The following is a 20,838-nucleotide window of genomic DNA, read 5'->3' on the forward strand; positions in this document are numbered from 1 at the left end:
TTTCCTTACGTAAACATCACCATGAATTTTGACAGAAAAATTTGACAAGTAGCTTAAAAGTCGCACAAGTTTTTTTAAACTCCCTGGAAGAACCATCAATGGTCCATAAGAATGTGCTGAGCGAACATAAAGGAACTTCTTGAAAGAAGTTGCGTTGAATTCGCTTAGAAGTTCCGTTATCATTATCTTTATCTTTCAAAAGTTGCTAAAGGCTTCTTTGCAACTTTAAAGGGACATGGGTACCTAAAGGTCTCCTAGAGCTTTTTTCTCAGCCAATTGTGAACTTCTGAATGCCATGTAAAGTAAGTATGCGACTTTTGGTTGCTTGGGTGGTAACCCAAGCAACCAGAATTCCCTTAAAAAGGTTCCATAGAAGCTTAATCAGCTCTCGTTTGTGTCTGAAGAGAATGCTAATCAGCCCAAAATTTAAGTTCTTAAAGCTACTTTCAAGTTCGTTTAGGGGGCTGTAGAGAACGCTATTCAGCTTCTAAGAGAATGTCAAGAAACTTCTATGCGCCGAAAAAAAAAATCCAATTGACAGATTGCTCTGACAACCACATGTCAGATTGCTAGGTTGCCGGTCTATCATGGTCTATCTCATTGATTTTAATTATATTGTTTTGATTACAAAAGCTGCTTACACGCCTAGAGAATTGAACCGCTGCTCTCTAGGTTGCAATGAAACTCGCCAGCCTCTCGACCAATCCAGCAATAGCTAATTGCCACTGTAATGATTAGTATTTAAACTTAATGTCATTTGAGATGATTGAGTGGGTTGGTCAATAGAAGGTACCTTATTTCGTTCAAAGGACTTTCAGTACACAATATGAATCATAACAAAAATTCGCATCATCAAAAATTTATTCGAATATCTTATTTAACATTTATAAGAAAAATTCGAAAAAATCTTGAATTCCATTTGTAAATATCAGTACAGATATAAACAAAACAAATACCATGACAAGAAATTGACAGACATTTTTGACATGTCGCTTAGAATTCCCATATAGGTTCTTTAACACACCTTCAAGTATCTTAATGGTGCGCTTTAGAATGTTACGCGAACGTTATCGACCTTCTTGAAAATCATTTTTGACATGTCGCTTAGAATTCTCATATAGGTTCTTTAAAACACCTTCAAGTATCTTAATGGTGCGCTTTAGAATGTAACGCGAACGTTATCGACCTTCTTGAAAATCATTTTTGACATGTCGCTTAGATTTCCCATATAGGTTCTTTAAAACACCTTCAAGTATCTTAATGGTGCGTTTTGGAATGTAACGCGAACGTTATCGACCTTCTTGAAAGAAGTTCCATTAAAAGCGCTTAGAAGTTCCGTTATCGATAGTTTAACCTTTCAAAGGGCGATGGAAGTTCCTGAGTAACTTTTACGCGACAAGAGTCACCTGAAGTTCCCGTAATACATTTTTTCAGCCAAATGTGAACTTCGGAGTTCGGAGTTGAGTAAAAACGCGACTTTTGGTTGCTTGGGAATTGCTAGGGACAAAAACAACTGATTTTGTGTTTCGTTTCTGTGGGCCGTGCAGGTGCTAGTGAAAGTGGTGTCGGTCTATGTCTCGTCTGCGGTGATGAACCAGAGGTGCTATGTCAGTGATGCAGTTTTAGTAGCATTATTCAGTGCAGTTTCTGCACCGAAGTAAAAGTGAAATTTAATATGATAAGATTAAAATGAATACTGAATACTGTGTGGAACGCCTATGGACGAATGAATGCATAAGCATATTCTCTCAGGGTAGGCATAAGAATCTCCCTCATTGGCGACTTACAATAGTATGCGCACGAGCTACAGCACAGTCATCAGTCTGTATCGGAGCGGATTAGTTACCGGTGGGTGATTTCGTGTGGCTATCGAAGTCGCACAAATACATATTTTGAACATCAGAAGAAATTTATTTTTAATTGCTGTTGACACGGGAAGGGACGATATTTGCATATAGTTATTCCTCGAAACTTTCTATCTATTTCTATTCTAGAATTAATCTGCCAGGGTCGAGTTTTCTATATACAGTGTACTTATAATTATGGAGGTACACATTTTTGAAAAATAACCGGTGAACCGGTAAAAATGACATTTCGGCAACTTATTTTTATCATGATGACATATTTAATATAATGTTTGTATGTGGGATAGATGCTCAACACCATTTCCCTGACAACTTTATCATTAATTTCCAATATTTGAAAAGGTGTTTCTGGAAGAAAATAGTCCAAAACATGCTGGTTGTTCGCCAAATCCGGATAAGCAACAACAAAACTCGATTTGTTCTGTTCGCACATCCGTCGGACTTTATCGCGATAGACATACTGGCCTTGCTGTTAAATCGGTTAGCGATTTCGGTACGTGAACCCAACATAGAAACCCATTCCTTCTTGCTTTGATCCTTGGCCCTTGGTATCTTCCAAGTTTTCTGCCACTCCTTCAGCAGCTTTCTCAGCCGCTTGGCTCGGAGCACATAATCGTCATCGTCATACTTTTCGTAGAAAAGTTCCCGATCGTCTAGATGAATTCCGGTTGCGATCACGACGTCGCATCTCAGCCTCAGCGTTTGCTGTCCGCAAAATTTGTGAACGAATGCTTGAAGCGCGCAGCCGAATAAAAAATGAAAACAAACTAAGCGCATTTGCATTGGTGTCTGGCTTCATTCAGCAGCCTGATAGAAATCGATCGAAGTCAATTGGAAAAACAGCTGATCAACTGTCAATCCATTTCAATTGATTTCGATTGAGTTCTGTTGAACACACCTTTTATTTTTATTTCATGTCTTTGACTGTGTTGTCATACTGACTAACGAGCCTCTATAAACAAAAGAGACGAAATGTCACGATTGGAATTTTCGATTTCCTGTCAGTGTCATTCCAATCGAGCAAAAGACTTGTCAAACTGGGAAATTTGGAATTGTGAAAGCGGCGGTAGCGAAAGTATTATCATTCATATCTCTAAACAAAGGGTAATCAAAACACAGTTTTTGGATGCTCTATTTCAATTACAAGCTAGATTCTCAAGGACTTATTTCTTGGTACTTAATTGGTAAGTTATGATTTTATTTAATGATAAATATGTAGGATATTTTTTTTTTAATTTTGAGTTTTCATTGACTGCACAAGATGTTCCCGAATCAGCGGAGTTTACCAATGAGAGTTGCGGATTCCAGTATAGAATACTCCGAAAGATGGCAGAATGCGAGCAATTTATCCCGTTTTTTTGGCTCAGTCGGGAACCGGAAGAAAAATATATTTTTAAATCCGGGGCAGGTTTTGTTAGAACAATTTTTTTGCCAAACACTCCATGATTGCACTTTTTTAATTGATGACAATATCAAAAAATAGCTTGGTAAAACAGCAGACTAGACCAAAAACCACTTCCGAAAAAAGTAAACGCAACAAAAATTGAAGTCATGTGAAGTTTGAAGCAAAGCAGTGCTGCGCTCAAATGAAAGCGGGGTTGCTAGATGATTTATTCTTAAAAGGATCAGATTGCGTCTCTTTTGTTTTTATTACAGGCTCTTCAACACTGACAATAAGTTTTAACTTGATCATAAATAAGGTTATAAAATTGGCTTAAAATCAGGTTACTTCACGAATCAAACATTTAAATTTTGCTTTGGATACATTGAAGTCGAACAAATAAGAAACTTCATCAAACACTTGGCAGCATCGTTGTACTGTAGTGGATGATTTTGGTTGTGTGCGTGTAGGTTCAAAAAGTGAAGCAGTTGCGGACAATCGATAGCATTCGTAATGTTATCATAGACGAACATTCGTTGTAGATAAGTTCTCCTCTGGCTCAGCGACATCTATCGGAGTGCGGTGGCAATCGAACGGGATCTCGCCAAGGCAGATGACGCAATACGAAACGGAGAAATCTTTTCTGGACCGTGTCAATTCTTTCAATGTGAACATTATGATAAGGTGTCCAAACTGGTGCGGCGTATTCCAAGACACTGTGTACGAGCGAGCAGAATACAGTTTTTAGAGCATAAGGGCCGTTAATGCTCGAAGAATTTCGGCGAAGCAATCCGAACAAAGCAAAAGCCTTTGCTGTTGTTGTTGTCATATGCTGAGCGAAAGAGAGCTTTTGATCGAATGTTACTCCAAGATCTTTTTTCTCGGTCGTTTTTTCTAGTGTAGTGTTGCGGAACGAATAGTCAAAAGTCAAAGGCAACTGAAGCTCTCGTTCTGAGAAAGCTTATACATTTACACTTTTCGGCATTCACTTTCATTCCTTTGGTAAAACGACTATAATCGAAACAAAAAAAAAACATTCATTCCATTTCTTTCACACCAGAGCAATATCCTTTTTATATCCTCTTGAAGCGCTGCGCAATCCACAATTGAGTCAATTACTCTGTAGAATTTCAGATCATCAACATTAAAAAGCTTTGAAGATATAAGACGGGTTGCCAAGTCGTTTACAAAAAGCACAAAGATAAGCGGGCCTAAATGACTTCCATGTGGGACTCCAGACGGCATATCAAACACCGATGAATGTGTGCCACGGAAGTTTATGAAGCCTCGACGATTCATCAGGTACGAGTGCAGCCATCTGGTTGCCCATGCTTATGCTTATGATACGTACACAGCCAGATCTTGTCAGCATCCCGGTGAATAGTAAAAATACATTCACTATTCATCTTATCTAGGCCGGGCTCACTGTGCAGTATTGGACGCAGAGACGACTGGAACCAGGGGAGGAAGAAACGTGGACAACAGTACCATACGTTCCCATGTTTATTTGATATTAATTCGTTGGAACCTTAATGCTAAGATATTTTTATGCTCCTTGGTGTAGGGCCTTGCTATTCTTCCTTCAGGGGATGGAAATGAGGTTTTTCTACATGAAGTTCAAAGTTTAACAATACAATAATTAAAGAAATTCTTCTTTAACCATCATACACTGTTTAATTTTGGATCCCTGTACCTTCATCTCAGGTCATCGACCATGGTTATAGCGCCATTGCTCGCTTTTGAAAAGATTTGAAAGAGCAGAGAAATTATTAATACAGCATCGAAATCCTTAGAATTTTTCCATTCTAAAGATTTCAGCGCCAAAAAGAATACATACACATATGAACACACATTTACATGATAGAAATATTTGTCTCTCTACATTTGTCATCATTAATTAAATTAAAAACAACACATTATGTTGTAAAACTAAGCTTCTCAAAATGAACGAAAAATTAAAACAAATAAATTGAAAATCAATTTATTCCAACCAGTCGATAGATTTTTACTATGAAAAATCAAAACTTCAGTTTAAAATAAATCTATTTAAAATCTTAAACATCATTTTAAAGTGTATGATTATAGAAATTTTCATTGATACCTATCTTTGTGATGTTCTCCGTAGGATACATGAGATTAAAAAACTGGAAAAGTGTCAACAGCAAAACACAGCGTCATATGTAGATGAAAACGACAAGAGCATTTCACTTCCCGTTTCATATAAATTATTTAAAAAACTTTCGCCAGCTTTGAATATCACTACCGACAGGCAGCAATCTTCAACTTTTTTTTCTGTAGGTATAGGTACCGATTCTTTGTGACAGACGCAATCGTGGTCTTGTCGCGTACGGTTCGTTTTTTCGTTACTGCCAGGTCGGCTGTTGTGTTATTAATTTGGGTAGCTTCGGAAGTCAGATTGTGTTGTTCGATTATAAATATGTTGTGCGAAGATTGATGAGTGTGACAAAGTTCTACAATATTAGAATCAAAAAAGAAAATGTTTTCGTGTTCGTTCTGAGAATGAAATAGAATGCGGTTTCGAAAAATGGACTCCGCACGTTCGCGTGTGTAATTTCGATTTTGCTGCTATGACGAAGCGGTAGCTAAGCGCGGATTGCTTTGATGTTTTTTTTTCGAACCGTTTGCGTTTTTAGGTGAAGTGAGTGCGCTACATAAACCCAGCCCAGAACGTGTTCGAATCCATCGCAGCAAGCGGGAAATTTCCAACGAAGGAAAGCTCGAAACTGGTGAGAGCGTTCCATCTATTTTACTTTATTGTTCACCTCATAAGTTGAGGCAATTATATGACGTAGCCAATCTAGCATCAAAATTTTCTTTTGTTGATTTTTTTTTATTGCAATTGTTAGAAAAAAAATTAAAATCAAATGTTTGTAAAGCGAGAAATTACACTAGCTTTTTGGTTTTTCTACTATCTAAAATGATTTATCATTTCCCTACCCAAGAGTCAAGATATAGCTGAAACGCAAGAAAAAAATTAGATTGATTGTCGATTGTCATTCAAATTATTTAAAACTTAATGCTGTAAAGCTAAGGGTCTAGCTAAAATATTACGTTTTAAAATGTGTAAATATTAACAAAAAATTTATCACAATCATCAGATAAAAGTTGATGGATTATAAAAACTTTTACATTTCAGATTTTTACATAATTTGTGCAAATTTAAGCGAAATTTTTAGGTAAAACGAATATTATATCCTATTCAACAATAAAAAGTTTTAAATAATATTGTTTTATTTTTAATAATTAGTGATGTCATAAGTTCAAATGTTTTCCTTTTTTTTTGTTTGGTAGAATAGAAGTTTAACTAATAATTATTAGTTATGTCAATAGTTAAAAAATTTCTCCTTGTTTTGAAACCTCCATTTTTATTCATCTTAAATAAGAGAAAAGATTTTTTATGTTGTTTAATAAAAAAAAACTATTGAAACACATTTTTTATTTCATCGAAATTATTGAATCTGATTTCAAAAAGACAGCAAACAGCGTTGATTTTTCTTTGTAAACTTTTTATGTTTTTTAATACTGCAAACTACTATTCAAACTTTTTGTTTTAAATTTAAATTTTTTAACCTAAAAGTATTTTTCACATAAAACTTACTGCCCTTCAAGTTAACTATTATTTCTTTTTCAGGTATCAGGTAATTTTCATGTTATATATATGTAGAATATTATTTTGTATTTGAATTATATTTTCATATCGGGGATTGGGAACTAGAGGGAATGCATCTGGGGATAACCCAAAGCAATTATTGCAAGCGGAGTGGATTGCCAACCATTGTAGGTTTCTGAGGGTTGGATGCCTTCTCTCGACGAACCATCGGCCGTGGAAGCCCGAGAAGTCAATTCAAAGGCCAAGCCACACAGACATAGGCAGGACCTTGCTACCGATGGGGGAATCATACATACATACATACATACATAGGTACCGATTCTTTGTGACCACTTTACTACGTATGTAGCAGATTTTTCCCAGATCACAGTAAGCTAAAAACAATCGTCGCGTCTTTGAGATAACTGACTATGAAAACATCTGGAAAATTTTCTTCGAGCTCCAACATGAAATCTTTTTTCCACCAAAATGTTCAAATATTCTTCTTTTATAGAACCTTTAAACTATTCCAACACACCCAACACTCATATCTCTTTCAAGGAATTTTGCTGATCTCAACAATCGCACTGAAATGGGGAGCACCAACGAAGGTTTGCATCACTTTTGCTGTGAAATGGTTTCCGAACGGAAAGCACAAATTAAAAACCATGATAGAACCAAAAAATCCTTCTTCGACTGGTAGTTTTGTTCACATTGTGACTCAGACCGTTTTCAACTGTATTTCGGTTATATTTTTCAAAACTTTTTCTTGTATTTATCACAAGAAAAACTAAAAATTAGAAAAAAAAATTCGCGAGCGAAGAAAAACGCGTGCGTTCCCCACGGCTCAACGCCTACTCCTTCGAGTGCAGCCATCTGGTTGCCCATGTAGAAAAACCATAGCGCTCTAGTTTCTTCTCCGCAATGCTGTGGGGAACCTGTATCGAAGGCTTTGGCGAAGTCGATGTATACCGAATCCACTTTGCAGTTGCAGTGTATAATTCATTGACATAGCACATCAGGTTTGTCACAGTCGATCTTTTCTTAACGAAACCGTGCTGGAATTCGGTATTTATCGGGGCAGCTGCAGAGGCAAAAATTCACTGGGTATGCATTAAAATCTAAACTAAAGTTACAAATAACAAAACTTGTAAAAAAAAACAATTTCAAACAAAATGCATCTGTTGCATCCTGTAACGTTCCTGCTCGTAACAAGGTCCCTAGCATATTAAACTATGTATTTGCCAAATCTTTGCAAAAAAATCATGATATGCCTGTAATCTGCTACTGTGGAAAAAACAATATCCGTTTCAAAAACGTTGGTTTTCACTATTTTTAAAAGCCTTAAACGAGTACCTAAAATTTAAAAAAACCAAGCTTTCCATTCTAAAATAAGAATGTCTCAAAAGTATTATTTTGTGATAATTTTTTTTCTCTCGGAAAGCAAACTATTGATCGGAATATAAGGCGAAATAATTTTCTTCTCGACTCAAAGACTCAAAGAACACAATTGAAAAATGCAACACATTCAATTCTTAAGATCTGATGAAGGTGTTCGTAGACCTAGCAAAACGTTAAAGGAATCCATCATTCAACTCCATGACGTACCTATTCTATCCATCTTGCTGATGATTCGTCTTTTGAGTAGGTTATGGAGTGTGGCGTGGTCGGTAGGCATTCGGGCGTAGCATTATTTCGCAATCACGATTCAATTCCGATGTACACTTCACAGACTGCATCTAATTGTGACGGATTACGAGTGATTCCACAATACTCACCATAATTGCAAACACTTTCTAGAAGACGAGATAAAAAAAAAAAAACGCGCGCGTTCCAAATCCAAAAAATAAATGATCGATCACCATCTAGATTTCGGATTTTGGAAAAAAAAATATCCCCTTTTTGAACTGACCGAATTTGCAGACCGCTCGCCTCCGGCTTTAGCTAGGATTCTAGGATAGCCGTTCGTGTATTCGATACGAATTATGATTTTATTGCGTTTTGAAGGATTTTTCGCCGACCGAGAAATGTGGTTGGGTTGGATCCTTTTGATGTCGGTCCTGCGATGCCCGTTTGTCTACGGCGTTGCCATGCGTCCCGGAACGGTACCTCGGCCTTTTGTGGTCCTCCTGCGAAACGACAATCCAATGATCGATGAATCTTTTTGCGTCGTTTTGCCTTTTTTTTTGTTTTTGAGATACCTACATTTTTTCTGCTCTTGAGATCTCTATTGAATTTTTCTCTCGACTATTTCAAAAGAAAGCGAATCAAAAATTGGATCATAAATTGTCAGGTCCTGTTGTCCTGAAAAACATTTTGGCAAAAATTTGAAGCACCGTGAAGAGGTGGGATGGAATGTCTACTTATTTTATTCTTTTATTGCTGACTGTGTTCTTTCAATAGAATTGACACAGATTATACCTGAGTCAATCTGAAACCGCATGATTTTTTATTTCTTAGATTACCCAATTTCAGTTGAAGGAGAAAAAAAAATCGTCCCGAGTCCTTCGGAGCACTCGCAGCAGGCATTGATGGCTGCCATGCAACCGGGTGTTTCGGTTGTTGCATCAAGCAACGGTGCAGCACGCGGATTTTCAACACGGCTGCTGCGATCGGTCCGATTTTTTTGATGCTGTAAGAAAAGGATCCCGCTCGCGTTTTCCTCGAAGTGTCCTTTGTGGTGGAACAACCTTCGATAAGGTCTGCTTTGATCCCGAACAGAAGGATCAAGAAAATTGCTGCGGCTGGTTCTCGGCAACACCTTTTCTTTCAACGCCTGCTTGGCTCGGCGTTCATTGATGAGGACCCTGATGGCAAAGTAGTAGAATAATCGAAATCCATAAATAATATTAATTTTAGTACGGAACTCGTTTTCGGGCGGATTTTCGGATGCCTTTGGGCCGATCCGAGGCACATTTCACACTCGAGAGGCCTTCCGATGCCGAAGAAGCCGTCCTGCCGCGTGTTTGTTTAAAATAACGTCCCCTCTCGATGATATTCCGATACCATTAGCACACGTGAAGAGTGTAGGGAAAAATAAACGGGAAAATCGAATAAAACTGATCATTTATCATGCGACGTTTTTGGGATTGAGATCCGAGGCCTTTCATCGGTATCGGACTACTTGGGGTTCTTAATTTATTGTAATCGTTTACGATACCCGGTGCGCATCGCGTCGACATTGCCACAATTGCATCCTCCAGGCGGGTGCTAATGATGAGGGTTCGATTCATCGAATACCCGAATGCAGTAAGCGTTTTGTGGATTGTTTCTGGTTTTTGAGAAAGGCACCAAGCAAGGGCTGAAGATATCTCAGTACCTAGTTCCACATCAAAGAAGAGGTTTTACGCGGGCTGGTCTGGTACGCGCGTGGATCACCCACACGGCTTCCCGCGGGCCTCCTTTTCATGTGCTCGTGATTTTGAAATAATTTGTGGCACGGGGGCATTGTTGGTGTTTAGGAATATATGAATGAGCAATCCAAATAGCCTAAGGTAGGATAATCCACAAAAATTTACATAAGAACATATTGGTTTTTAGTCGTAAATAATGTTCTTTCATTTCTAATTTGTGCAAAATTGATAAAAAATACAGAAAAAAAAATTACAAAAAAAAAACTTAAAAATGACAAAAAATGACAAAAAATGACAAAAAATGACAAAAAATGAAAGAAATGACAAAAATGACAAAAATGACAAAAATGACAAAAATGACAAAAATGACAAAAATGACAAAAATGACAAAAATGACAAAAATGACAAAAATGACAAAAATGACAAAAATGACAAAAATGACAAAAATGACAAAAATGGCAAAAATGACAAAAATGACAAAAATGACAAAAATGACAAAAATGACAAAAATGACAAAAATGACAAAAATTACAAAAATTACAAAAATTACAGAGATGACAAAAATTACAGAGATGACATAAATAACAAAAGTTTTAAAAATTTTAAAACTAATAAAAATGACAAAAATTTTAATTTATTTTAGATTTTCGATCGATTTTCTAACAGAGCAGTTTGGCGTCAATCGATATCGGAACTCAAAATTTGATTAGCTTTTGTGGAGTTTTTGAGTTTTCAACAGCAAAACAGCTCAGGAAAACCAGTTAAATTGTCCTGTGGATCGCGACGGCTTTCTCCTGTAATTTGCTGGAAGTTTTCGGACTATCCTGTAGGCTCAAGACTGTTTTCTTCCGATGTTTACATTGAAATTCTAATTGAGTTATGCAGAAAATTACAAAAATAGTTTTATTCTTTTAAGTCAATGAAATATTATTTATTCGTAAAGAGAAGCAGTAAACTTTAGTTAAAGTTTTTTTAGTCTTTATTAGAGAGACTTTCAGTAAAAGTATTTTTGAAATATAAATGACGCCGCTGTTAGTTTTAGGAGCGTTACCACATATACAGATTTTTCTGTAATCATATAGATTTTTTTTAAATTTTTGAAGCCAAGAATCTGTATCAAAATTTGGTCAACATCAACTTGACGTATTTCTTTCAATGTTGCATTTAAAAAACCTAAACACCCCTCATTTTGAAGATGTGTGTGTCGGTAGAATGTTGCTCCTATTTTGATTTTGGAATTCACTCTTCAGTTGTCAAAATGCCGTCCAAGGAAGAAGAGCAGCGTATCAAAATTTGCTCGCACATCGCGAAAATCCGAGCTAGTCGCACGCAAAGCTGGCAAAATCACTCAAAGTTTTCAAATCAACCGTTACAAATGTAATTAAAGTGTTTGGGGAACGTTTGTAGACAGCCAGGAAGTCTGGATCGGGGGAAATCGAAAACCGGAAGCCACTGAGACGACAAAACAAGTTGCCGGTAGTTTCAAGCGAATTTAACCTCTCTCTCCGAGATGCCGCAAATAAGCTGGGTGTATCGTCTACAACCGTGCATCGAGCCAAAAAACGAGCCGGACTATCGACTTACAAGAAGGTAGTGACTCCAAATCGCTGTGATAAACAAAATACGACGGCCAAAGCGTGATCCCGGAGGCTGTACACGACGATGCCGACGAAGTTTGACTGCGTGGTAATGGACGACGAAACCTACGTCAAAGCCGACTACAAGCAGCTTCCGGGACAGGAGTTTTATACGGCAAAAGGAAGGGGAAAGATAGCAGATATTTTCAAGCACATGAAACTGTCAAAGTTCGCGAAGAAATATCTGGTTTGGCAAGCCATCTGTACCTGTGGCTTGAAAAGCAGCATTTTCATAGCTTCCGGAACTGTCAACCAGAAAATTTACGTGAAAGAGTGTTTGAATAAACGTCTGCTGCCTTTCCTGAAGAAATACGGTTGTTCCGTACTGTTTTGGCCGGATTTGGCATCTTGCCATTACGGTAAAAAGGCAATAGAGTGGTACGCCGCCAACAACGTGCAGGTGGTTCCCAAGGACAAAAACCCTCCCAACACGCCAGAGCTCCGCCCAATTGAGAAATACTGGGCTATTGTCAAGCGGAACCTAAAGAAGACCAAAAAAACTGCTAAGGGCGAGCAGCAGTACAAAATCTGATGGCAGGGGTTAAGCGTAAGGCTTTATTGTAGTATGCCAACTTTGTATACTGCATGTTTGTTGCAATCAAAGCAACCCGTTTGTTCTACTCGACCAGAAAGCTGTCAGAGGGTGAAAAAAGTCGCTTCATAAAATAAAACCAGCTCATCGGTTCGGCTGTTCCGGCTGTTTCAGCGCTCTAGATATAAAGAAAAGGTGTTGTTTTCGGTGTTGTTTGTCCATTTTCGTGTCCTAGTAAATATTTCCCATAAATTAATCATTTAAATCATGAAAACAAACAAAAAATTAAGATTTCCTTCCTCCTACTCTGTTTTCAGCGAAAAAGCGATGGGTCGGGCACAGCACTGCACGGAGGTCCAGCGAGCGATCATCCGGAATCTGTACAAGGCTGGCAAAAGCCAACACGAGATTGCCAACTTCTTAGGAAGGTCGAAAACTTTCGTTTTCAACGCGCTTCACAGCACCGGCAAACGGGAACTGACCAGCCGCCCCCGCAAAACGACGCCGAAGGACGATTCGGCAATCAAGCTAGCCTCGCAAAAGGACCCTTTCAAAGCGTCCAAGCAGATCAGAGACAAGCTGAATTTATCTGTGAGTTCCCGGCCGGTTCAGCGACGGTTCACGGAGAAGGGACTAGGAGGAAAAAGTCCCCGGAAGGTGCCGATGCTGACGCCGAAGCACTTGAAGGCGCGGCGAAGGACCACTTCGATTGGGTCGGTCCGGAAAAGGAGAAACTATGGAGAAATGTGCTGTGGTCGGATGAGACCAAAGTGAACCTCATCGACTCGGACGGAAAGAGTAGGGTCCATCGCCCACTCGGCTGTGCGTATATGCCCCAGTATACAAATAAAACATTCAAACATGGAGGAGGTAGCATCATGGTGTGGGGGGGCTTCTCTTGGTACGGGGTGGGTCCCTTGTACTGGATCGACCGAATTATGGACCAGCATCTCTACGCCCAGATACTTCGGAAAGTAATGCTGCCACACGCCGAGTGGGAGATGCCCTTAAGTGGCAGTTCCAGCAGGACAACGACCCCAAACATACCGCTGAAACGGTTAAAAAGTGGTTCCAAGATAATACGGTAGACGTTATGGAGTGGCTAGCACAGTCCCCTGATCTCAATCCCATAGAGAACCTATGGGAAATAGTTAAACGTAAGGTGTACACCGAAAAACAAAAAAAAAACAAGCAGCAGCTGTGGGAGAGAATCCAGGCGGTGCGTGTGGTACGCTATCCCGGTGAGAACGTGCCAAAAGCTGGTGAAGTCAATGCCGAACCGGGTGCTAGAGTGATGCGTAATAAGGGTTATACCACCAAGTACTAACCCTGCAAATCGATCACGGTATGAATTTCCTTTTTTTTTAATTTTTTTTACCATGAATTCTAAAGCGGTCCTATTTTATGTCGCGTTATTTTAGTCAGTAAGTATGCTTAAAACGCATTTTTAAATAAAGGAAAATTGTTTTAACTACGGATGATTTTAATTTCATCGAAGAATGGAATTTACAATTTTTCAATGGTTTTATGCACTTTAATGGATATTTTTTTCTCAAAGTTTTGTCACTTTCTGTTTTGGATTGAGCAGTGGTCCTATTCTATTGTCCGACACTGTGTATGTAAATTAATCAGTCTGGTAAATGGTTGAAAACGTTTGAGTTGATGATAATGAACTGAAATATTAAACTCTGTTTTTTTCGGGTAAAAGACTGAAGACATTACGCACTTTGTAGAAGAAAGGAAACAAATAGGAATCATTGTTAGAAGTAAGAAAATAACTTAAAAAAGCCACATACATTCACTTCCACGATGAAACCGACAGCGAACTATTAAAGTCTGCAAAAAAAAAACCAACATTTCGAAATCACAACTGTCATTTTAGCAACGTCGCCGCGAGATACAGGAGATTTCTATCCTGAATGTGTTCGATTTCCTGAATACTCGAACGGGAATCTCTTCGAATTTCTGGATCAAGGGTTTGTCACGTGATTCTGTCCCCGTGGCCCAGGACAACTCATGTTTTTGACGACAGTTTTCAAGTGTCATTTAGAGCTGATTTCTGGTAATTCAGAGGATTATGGTTTCGAGCGGAATAATTGCAATCTTAGTGATCGATCCTCAAGTTCCGATTGGATCGATCCTACAACCTTTTATTGTGAATCGATGTTTGAAGATCGATGTTTTCCTGAAGATCTAATAATCCTAGCCGGGAAATCTGAGCGAATAGATTAGAATATTTTTACAAACATGAACACTAGAGAGGCCCAAATTTGAATGGCAAAATTCAAACTGTTAAATATATTTGAAGCAATATAAACATTATAAGAAGCACAGTTAACTTGGGAATTTTCTTTGCATGCAATTTGATATTCTATGTGATTTGTATATGTGTATGAGTATGTGTTTTGAATAAGCATGTCACCCTGAGGCCCAAAAAAGGGAGTCTCTGAGACACCGGAGGAAGTAGGAAAACGATCTTTACAACTGTTAAATGAGGCTTAAAAATAGTCGACTGGCCTGACCAGAAAACTCAATATGAAATGCATGACCGATCTCAACCATTTTAGTTGCGCAGAATGAATTCACATTTTAATTCGAGGAGTAATTGCACCCATTGTGGAAAACCTACACACATACATACGTACATTTTAAGAAAAAATAAATAATCATGAAATGAAGGGTTGAATATAGAAATTTGAAAAGGCAATCGATTATCTAAAATTTGTATTCAAATATTAATATTTATAAGATAACGAAAGTTCACGAAACAACGTTCTTTTTTTAATTATTAGATTTGATTTTTTTTTTCAAACTGTTTCTTGCCTCAAAGTTTTTATGCTGATGTCTGAGATCGTTCAATCAATTCAAAGTAATATTGTTTAACATGTGTAAACCACTATAAACAGAAGGTTCTTATTTTCGATTCAAAAGTAGTTTTGCCAGTCAACTGTTAAATTTAACTAAAATCATGCAATTCACCGTTGACGCATTTTTTTTACACTAAAACAAGTCACGCCAACTTTTTACATTTTACAGCTCCAGATACATAATATTGATTTAAATAGTGTAATTTACGTAAAACTATTAAACGTTTGTTGATCTTTGAAAATTTACGAAATGTTAGAAAACCTGTCAAATAACGTGAAAAATCCAATTTCCAACCATTTTCAACACAACAAAAAGAACCAAACAAAGCGACCTATTTGGCTTCGATATTTAAATCAATTAAGCAAATTATCCATCCCAAGAAGCCCCCATCCTCCGAGGCTTGTCCGCGAAAGTATAATGGCTACGACCGGAATAAACTTCGCCGTTTACCAGAAGCAGGACCACGCGAAGGCAGAACTTATCATCAACATCCAATCCAGCCTCCCAATGAAAATTCCATAACCACAAAAACTCACCACACTATTTGCAGTTCCCTTTAACCTCCGTGGGGTGATCAACATTTCTCCTATCACTCACCAAATTCAAATCTATGGGCGAATGTTAGGCGAAAACGGAAAATTCCCAAAAAATGGGAGGAGGCAAGTAGGCCGTTTTCGACCCTCGTCTTTTCGCTTTTCCGTATTCCCATTGCATTGCATTGCTCTTTATCGGTATGAATTTGATCTTTCCACTCGTGTTCACCCCTTGTCTGTTTTATTCGCCGAGCATATCGGGGAAGATATGGACCAGATATTGTTGTTGTTGGTCCTTTTCTCGTAGGGCCTCTTGTGGTTCTCGGCTGGGGTGACTGTTCCTTGGTGCATGTTTCAATTATTGAGACTTCTAGCCGAAACGCGTGACGAAGAAAAATTGTCCGGAGGGATGTTTCTATGTTTTGATGCTCGTATCCTTTTTGGGGTGTCCTTCGTCCTTTTGTTTGGTTTTGTGTTAAATTTGTTGATTTTTGGTCCAGACACTTCAGTTTGCAGTTAGATCGCAAAGTGTCAACAACACCACAGATTTTGTGTTCCAAGTTCTGTTGGGTTTCGATTCGTGACGTTTCGGTTCAACGTTAGTTCGTTTTCAAGGCAGTTTCAGTTTATGAAAAAAACTTAACGATGTCGGTGAAATCGGTTGTGCCCCCGCAAACATACTCGCGGCTATTCAGACCCTGGGATGCTTCAGCAGCTGCGGAAGCTCCAGTGGTCCAAGACAATACAAGTGACAGTCCTAGAAAGCCTAGTGACTACGAAAGTGATAGAGTGATCAAAAGTGAACCCTACGAAATGAGTGTTCGAGCACGGTTGGATATGGAAAGCCCAGTATCATCGGAACCTAAATCGCCAATGTTCAGCCCCACCAAGCTGTCGTCGTCTGGAACTCCGGATTTGGATATCAGTTCTTCGTTCCTGAATCACCCGGCGGATCTTGCTTCATACTATTACTACTACAACCAGCAGAAGCTCGGTCTTGAACTGTTGCCGCCAGGTTTTAACTTTGCTGGACTACCTCCCATGGATGCTCTCACCTACGAGCAGATGGAACAAGAATACTTCCGAGTGCTTAGCGAGGATGCCAAGGCCAAGCTTCTCAGCAGCCGGAAGCAGCGTCCGAAAAAGTTCAAGTGCCCCCACTGTGACGTAGCTTTCTCCAACAACGGTCAACTCAAGGGACACATTCGAATCCACACCGGTAGGACGAAACTTCATCAACCAACCAATAGACAAATGATATCTAACGAATATTTTCTCCATTTCTTTACTCCAAAAACAGGCGAGCGTCCTTTCAAATGTGACGAGTCCAACTGCGGCAAGACGTTCACCCGAAACGAGGAACTGACCCGCCATAAGCGCATTCACACCGGAATTCGGCCATACGCGTGCCAGACCTGTGGCAAAAAGTTCGGCCGACGGGATCACCTGAAGAAACACACCAAAACCCATCTGCCCCAAGAACGATACACCTATGGACTAGCTCCAGCGGCCATGCTGATACCAGCGATGGCATACGGTGCCGGAGCCCATTTGTACGGTTATTGAGGTAGGGTGGCGAAAGCCTAAGCTAGGTTAAGTGTTTTTTTCTGGAATTATCGCCTAGGATAAACACAAGAGAGTTAGTGACCTGTTACAAGTGATACCAGTTGGGACCAGTGAATTATTTTATATGAGCAACCTATTTTTCTAGAGAAAAGAATTTAAATATGACTGATGTATTTTTGTAAATGCCACTGTAAATAGATAGACATCCGTAATGCAATCGTAGATTTAAGAATAAATTTTATATGAACAATTTTAAAATTATGTGATTTTTCTCAAATATTGAAAGAACTAGACACACTACCAATTTCGGTATAATCCCCGAGGAGTGGACTGTCTTGCTTGAATACTGATAAACAAGGATTTTCAGTTATTAAATGACCACTACCAAAATTAGGAAAGCTCCTCGTGACCGAAATAACTGAGATTTAAAAAAAAAATGTTTCCACTGGAAATGTTTAAAAGTTGTATCGCTTTTAAAAGACGTTTTTCGGTTATAGGAACACAACTTCAAAGTTTTTTTTTTTGAAATTTATTTTACCATTGCAAAATATTTGGGGCAGCTAAACTGAATCATGTCGGAATAGACTGCGAAATGATAATCTGGGTTGGCTGTCATAAAAAACATCATGCTCGTTTCTGCTAAATAGTTCTTTAAAATATCCGGCCTCCATCAACTGTCTAAACATTTAGAACAATCAAGAGAAAATTAACTAACTTATGTCAATACTAAACAAATTGAGTGATTACTCTGACGATGATGGAAATAAATCACTATCCGAATGCTGTTAGGAAATTTCGTGAATTCGATTTTAGTAAGCAACCAATAACGGTCCCAAGTCCACACAAGCTGTTGGATCTCCCGTTGAAAAATTGGTTATGGGTCATGAAAAATTTATGCTGTTAAAAATCGGAAAATAGCGAGATGCTAATAGTTCATCTTACCTGTGAGAACGATAAGCACGTACTTGTCTTGCTCATTGAGATTTTCTAAAATTGGATTATTTCTGGGATTCTGAGGGATCAACCTTCAAATGACAGCTTTTAAGCAACAAATTTTTGTACAGTGGCAACTCAGAAAATAACATTATATTGCTGCAAGTTTTGTATAGAAATTTCAAAATTCATAAAATATTACTCATCCCATAACTTTTTATTAAAATATTTTTAAAAACAACTTTTGTATGTTATTTTCTTTGGCAAAACCAAATTTTTCATTCAAAAATCCCTAAACAATTTTTCATTGGATTCAGAACTTTTATTTTCAAATGTTTTTTAATCTTTTTCATGAAATACTAAGCTTTTTCTCGTACTGGCAAAAAACTATAACTTAAGAATGCCCGCAAAATAATTTGCAGTTAGCTTAATCCGGTTAACTAAAATCCGGTCATTTTTCAATGAAATCCGGGCAACCGGGCCGGGCCGGACTGTTCTCAAAACTTGTATTAAATATCCGGGCAAACCCGGATAAAACCGGGCAATCTGGAAACCTTAACTTAGCTGCTACGTGGAAAACTACATAATTTTTATTCAATTGATTTTCACGTAACTTGTACGAATAAAATAGGTACCGTAATAATTTTCGATTATTTTTTTCTGTAAAGGGAAATGTGGCATGTTTCATATTTTTAAAATCAATACTGGACTCCTATAAATGTAAAACATGGTTGCAGAAATTTATTAGAGCACTTTAAATTTGATTGAAAAATCGATTTCGTCTCTGTTTTGAATTTGATGCTTTGGGGTAACATTGATCAATCTCTATTTTGATGGTTTTAACGAGATTAAAAGGATACAAAACACCTTCATAATATTTACAAATGCTAGTTTATCAATTTTACATTGCTTTTAAAGTTTTCTTTTAAAAACATTTATAATCGAAAAAAGAACTATTATGGTGCATACATTTAGGGGCAAAAATTAAATTAATTGCAAAATAGTTTGAGCTACAAAATACAAATGAAATTTTACCTTCGCATATTCCTCTAGACCCTCCTCCTATATCTATTTTCATTTTTTGTTCAAAGTTTACTATTTGATAGGGTCCCTACCCATTTTTCCAATACGGGCTTACTCTTGGAAAATGTCCTTATTTTTTAAATATAAAAAAATTGTCACTAAATCACTATAAAAATAGCACTATAAATACACATATTCAAAGACAAAAAGTAGTTCTTTCACTTTCAACAACCCGTTTGCATCAAAATGCTTTTAGGAATCATCAGGAGAGCTGTTTGTTTTCGAGCCTTAGAAAACATAGATATTTTAGGATTTAGAATTTGAATTTTTACTAATAGAAAAAAATTTCAAATACCAACCAAATTTTGCCTATTTGATACTCAATAAATAGGCTTTCAAATGAAGAAAACAAAAATTCTAACTTCAGACTGAGTTATTAATGATAATGTGCAAAAATGTATTGTTGGTCAAAATTACCCCGGTGATCAAAGTTACCCCGTAGCCCCTTAATTTATGCAGCATCATTGTCCATCTTTCGATTTTAATTGTTGTTCGGCCTTAACACATTAAGGATCGCGATGTTTTTTGGACCATGAAGAAATCTAAACTAAGCAACACCGAAATTCAGCATTCTACATCTCAGACAGAATTCACTGGTCCAAAAGTTACAAATTTAGTATGGGAGAGTGGAGAATCATGGGCCACTTTTTTTTCTTTGCTCCGTAAGTTCTTTATTGCAAAAGATAAAATGAAAATTAAAAATGGTCTGGTTTTCTACATTTTTAAGGTATCGTTAGGCATTTTTTAAAAATATTTAATAAGTTATTTTCCCCAAGTTCCGACTGTTTAAAAAAAAACAATATTTTTTAGAGGGCCACTAAATCCAAATTGACCAAATAACATTTTTTAAGAGTTGACCCAAAACTATAATGTCATTTCGTTCTTTTAAAGCAATTTCAGATGATGAAATCAAAAAGAGAGTTGTGTATGATCGAAAAGATTCAAAAACCTGTCTAGCGAACGTTTTGGCAAAATTCCTTATATAGGATGGACAAAACATTTTTCATAACTTTTCTTCTGGCATAATCACCAGATCTTGTCAGCATCTCGGTTAGTAGTAAAAGTACATTTACTACTCATCTTAACTAGGCCGGGCCCACTGGGCAATATTGGACGCAGAAACAACTTATTTTTATTTTTTTATCAACAGGATTTGAAATTGAGGCAGCTGAAACGGCCAAGCAACGTGTTTTCGTGTTTTCGACGTGTTTAATAAATAAAGTGAAGTGAATTGTCAAAAGTGTCAGTTTAAAAGTGGAAATGGATAGTACATATGTTATGCAAGTGCAAGTGTTATGTATTTTTGTTAAATAATAAAGTTTACTTTCGAAATCAAAACATTTTTAGTTAAAATATCCGAGACAAACCCCTCTACGTTAATATTAAAATGAAACCTATGTGAATCGCATGTAGCAGAACGAATCCCTACCCGCATTCGATCTAAGTTGATTTCACATACGACTCATATGAAAATTAC

At 37.6% G+C, this 20,838-nt stretch overlaps 1 protein-coding gene across 1 annotated transcript; it reads left to right on the forward strand.

The window, feature by feature from the left end:
- Window positions 1-16,306: 16,306 nt before the first annotated feature.
- LOC129740022 (zinc finger protein 480) lies at window positions 16,307-17,587 on the forward strand. Its single transcript, XM_055731604.1, has 2 exons — window positions 16,307-16,998; window positions 17,080-17,587. The coding sequence occupies exons 1-2, from the start codon at window positions 16,425-16,427 to the stop codon at window positions 17,343-17,345; spliced, it is 840 nt and encodes a 279-aa protein (XP_055587579.1). The 5' UTR covers window positions 16,307-16,424; the 3' UTR covers window positions 17,346-17,587.
- Window positions 17,588-20,838: the final 3,251 nt, after the last annotated feature.

This window comes from Uranotaenia lowii, chromosome 1, assembly GCF_029784155.1.
Source record: "Uranotaenia lowii strain MFRU-FL chromosome 1, ASM2978415v1, whole genome shotgun sequence".
NCBI lineage: Eukaryota > Metazoa > Arthropoda > Insecta > Diptera > Culicidae > Uranotaenia > Uranotaenia lowii.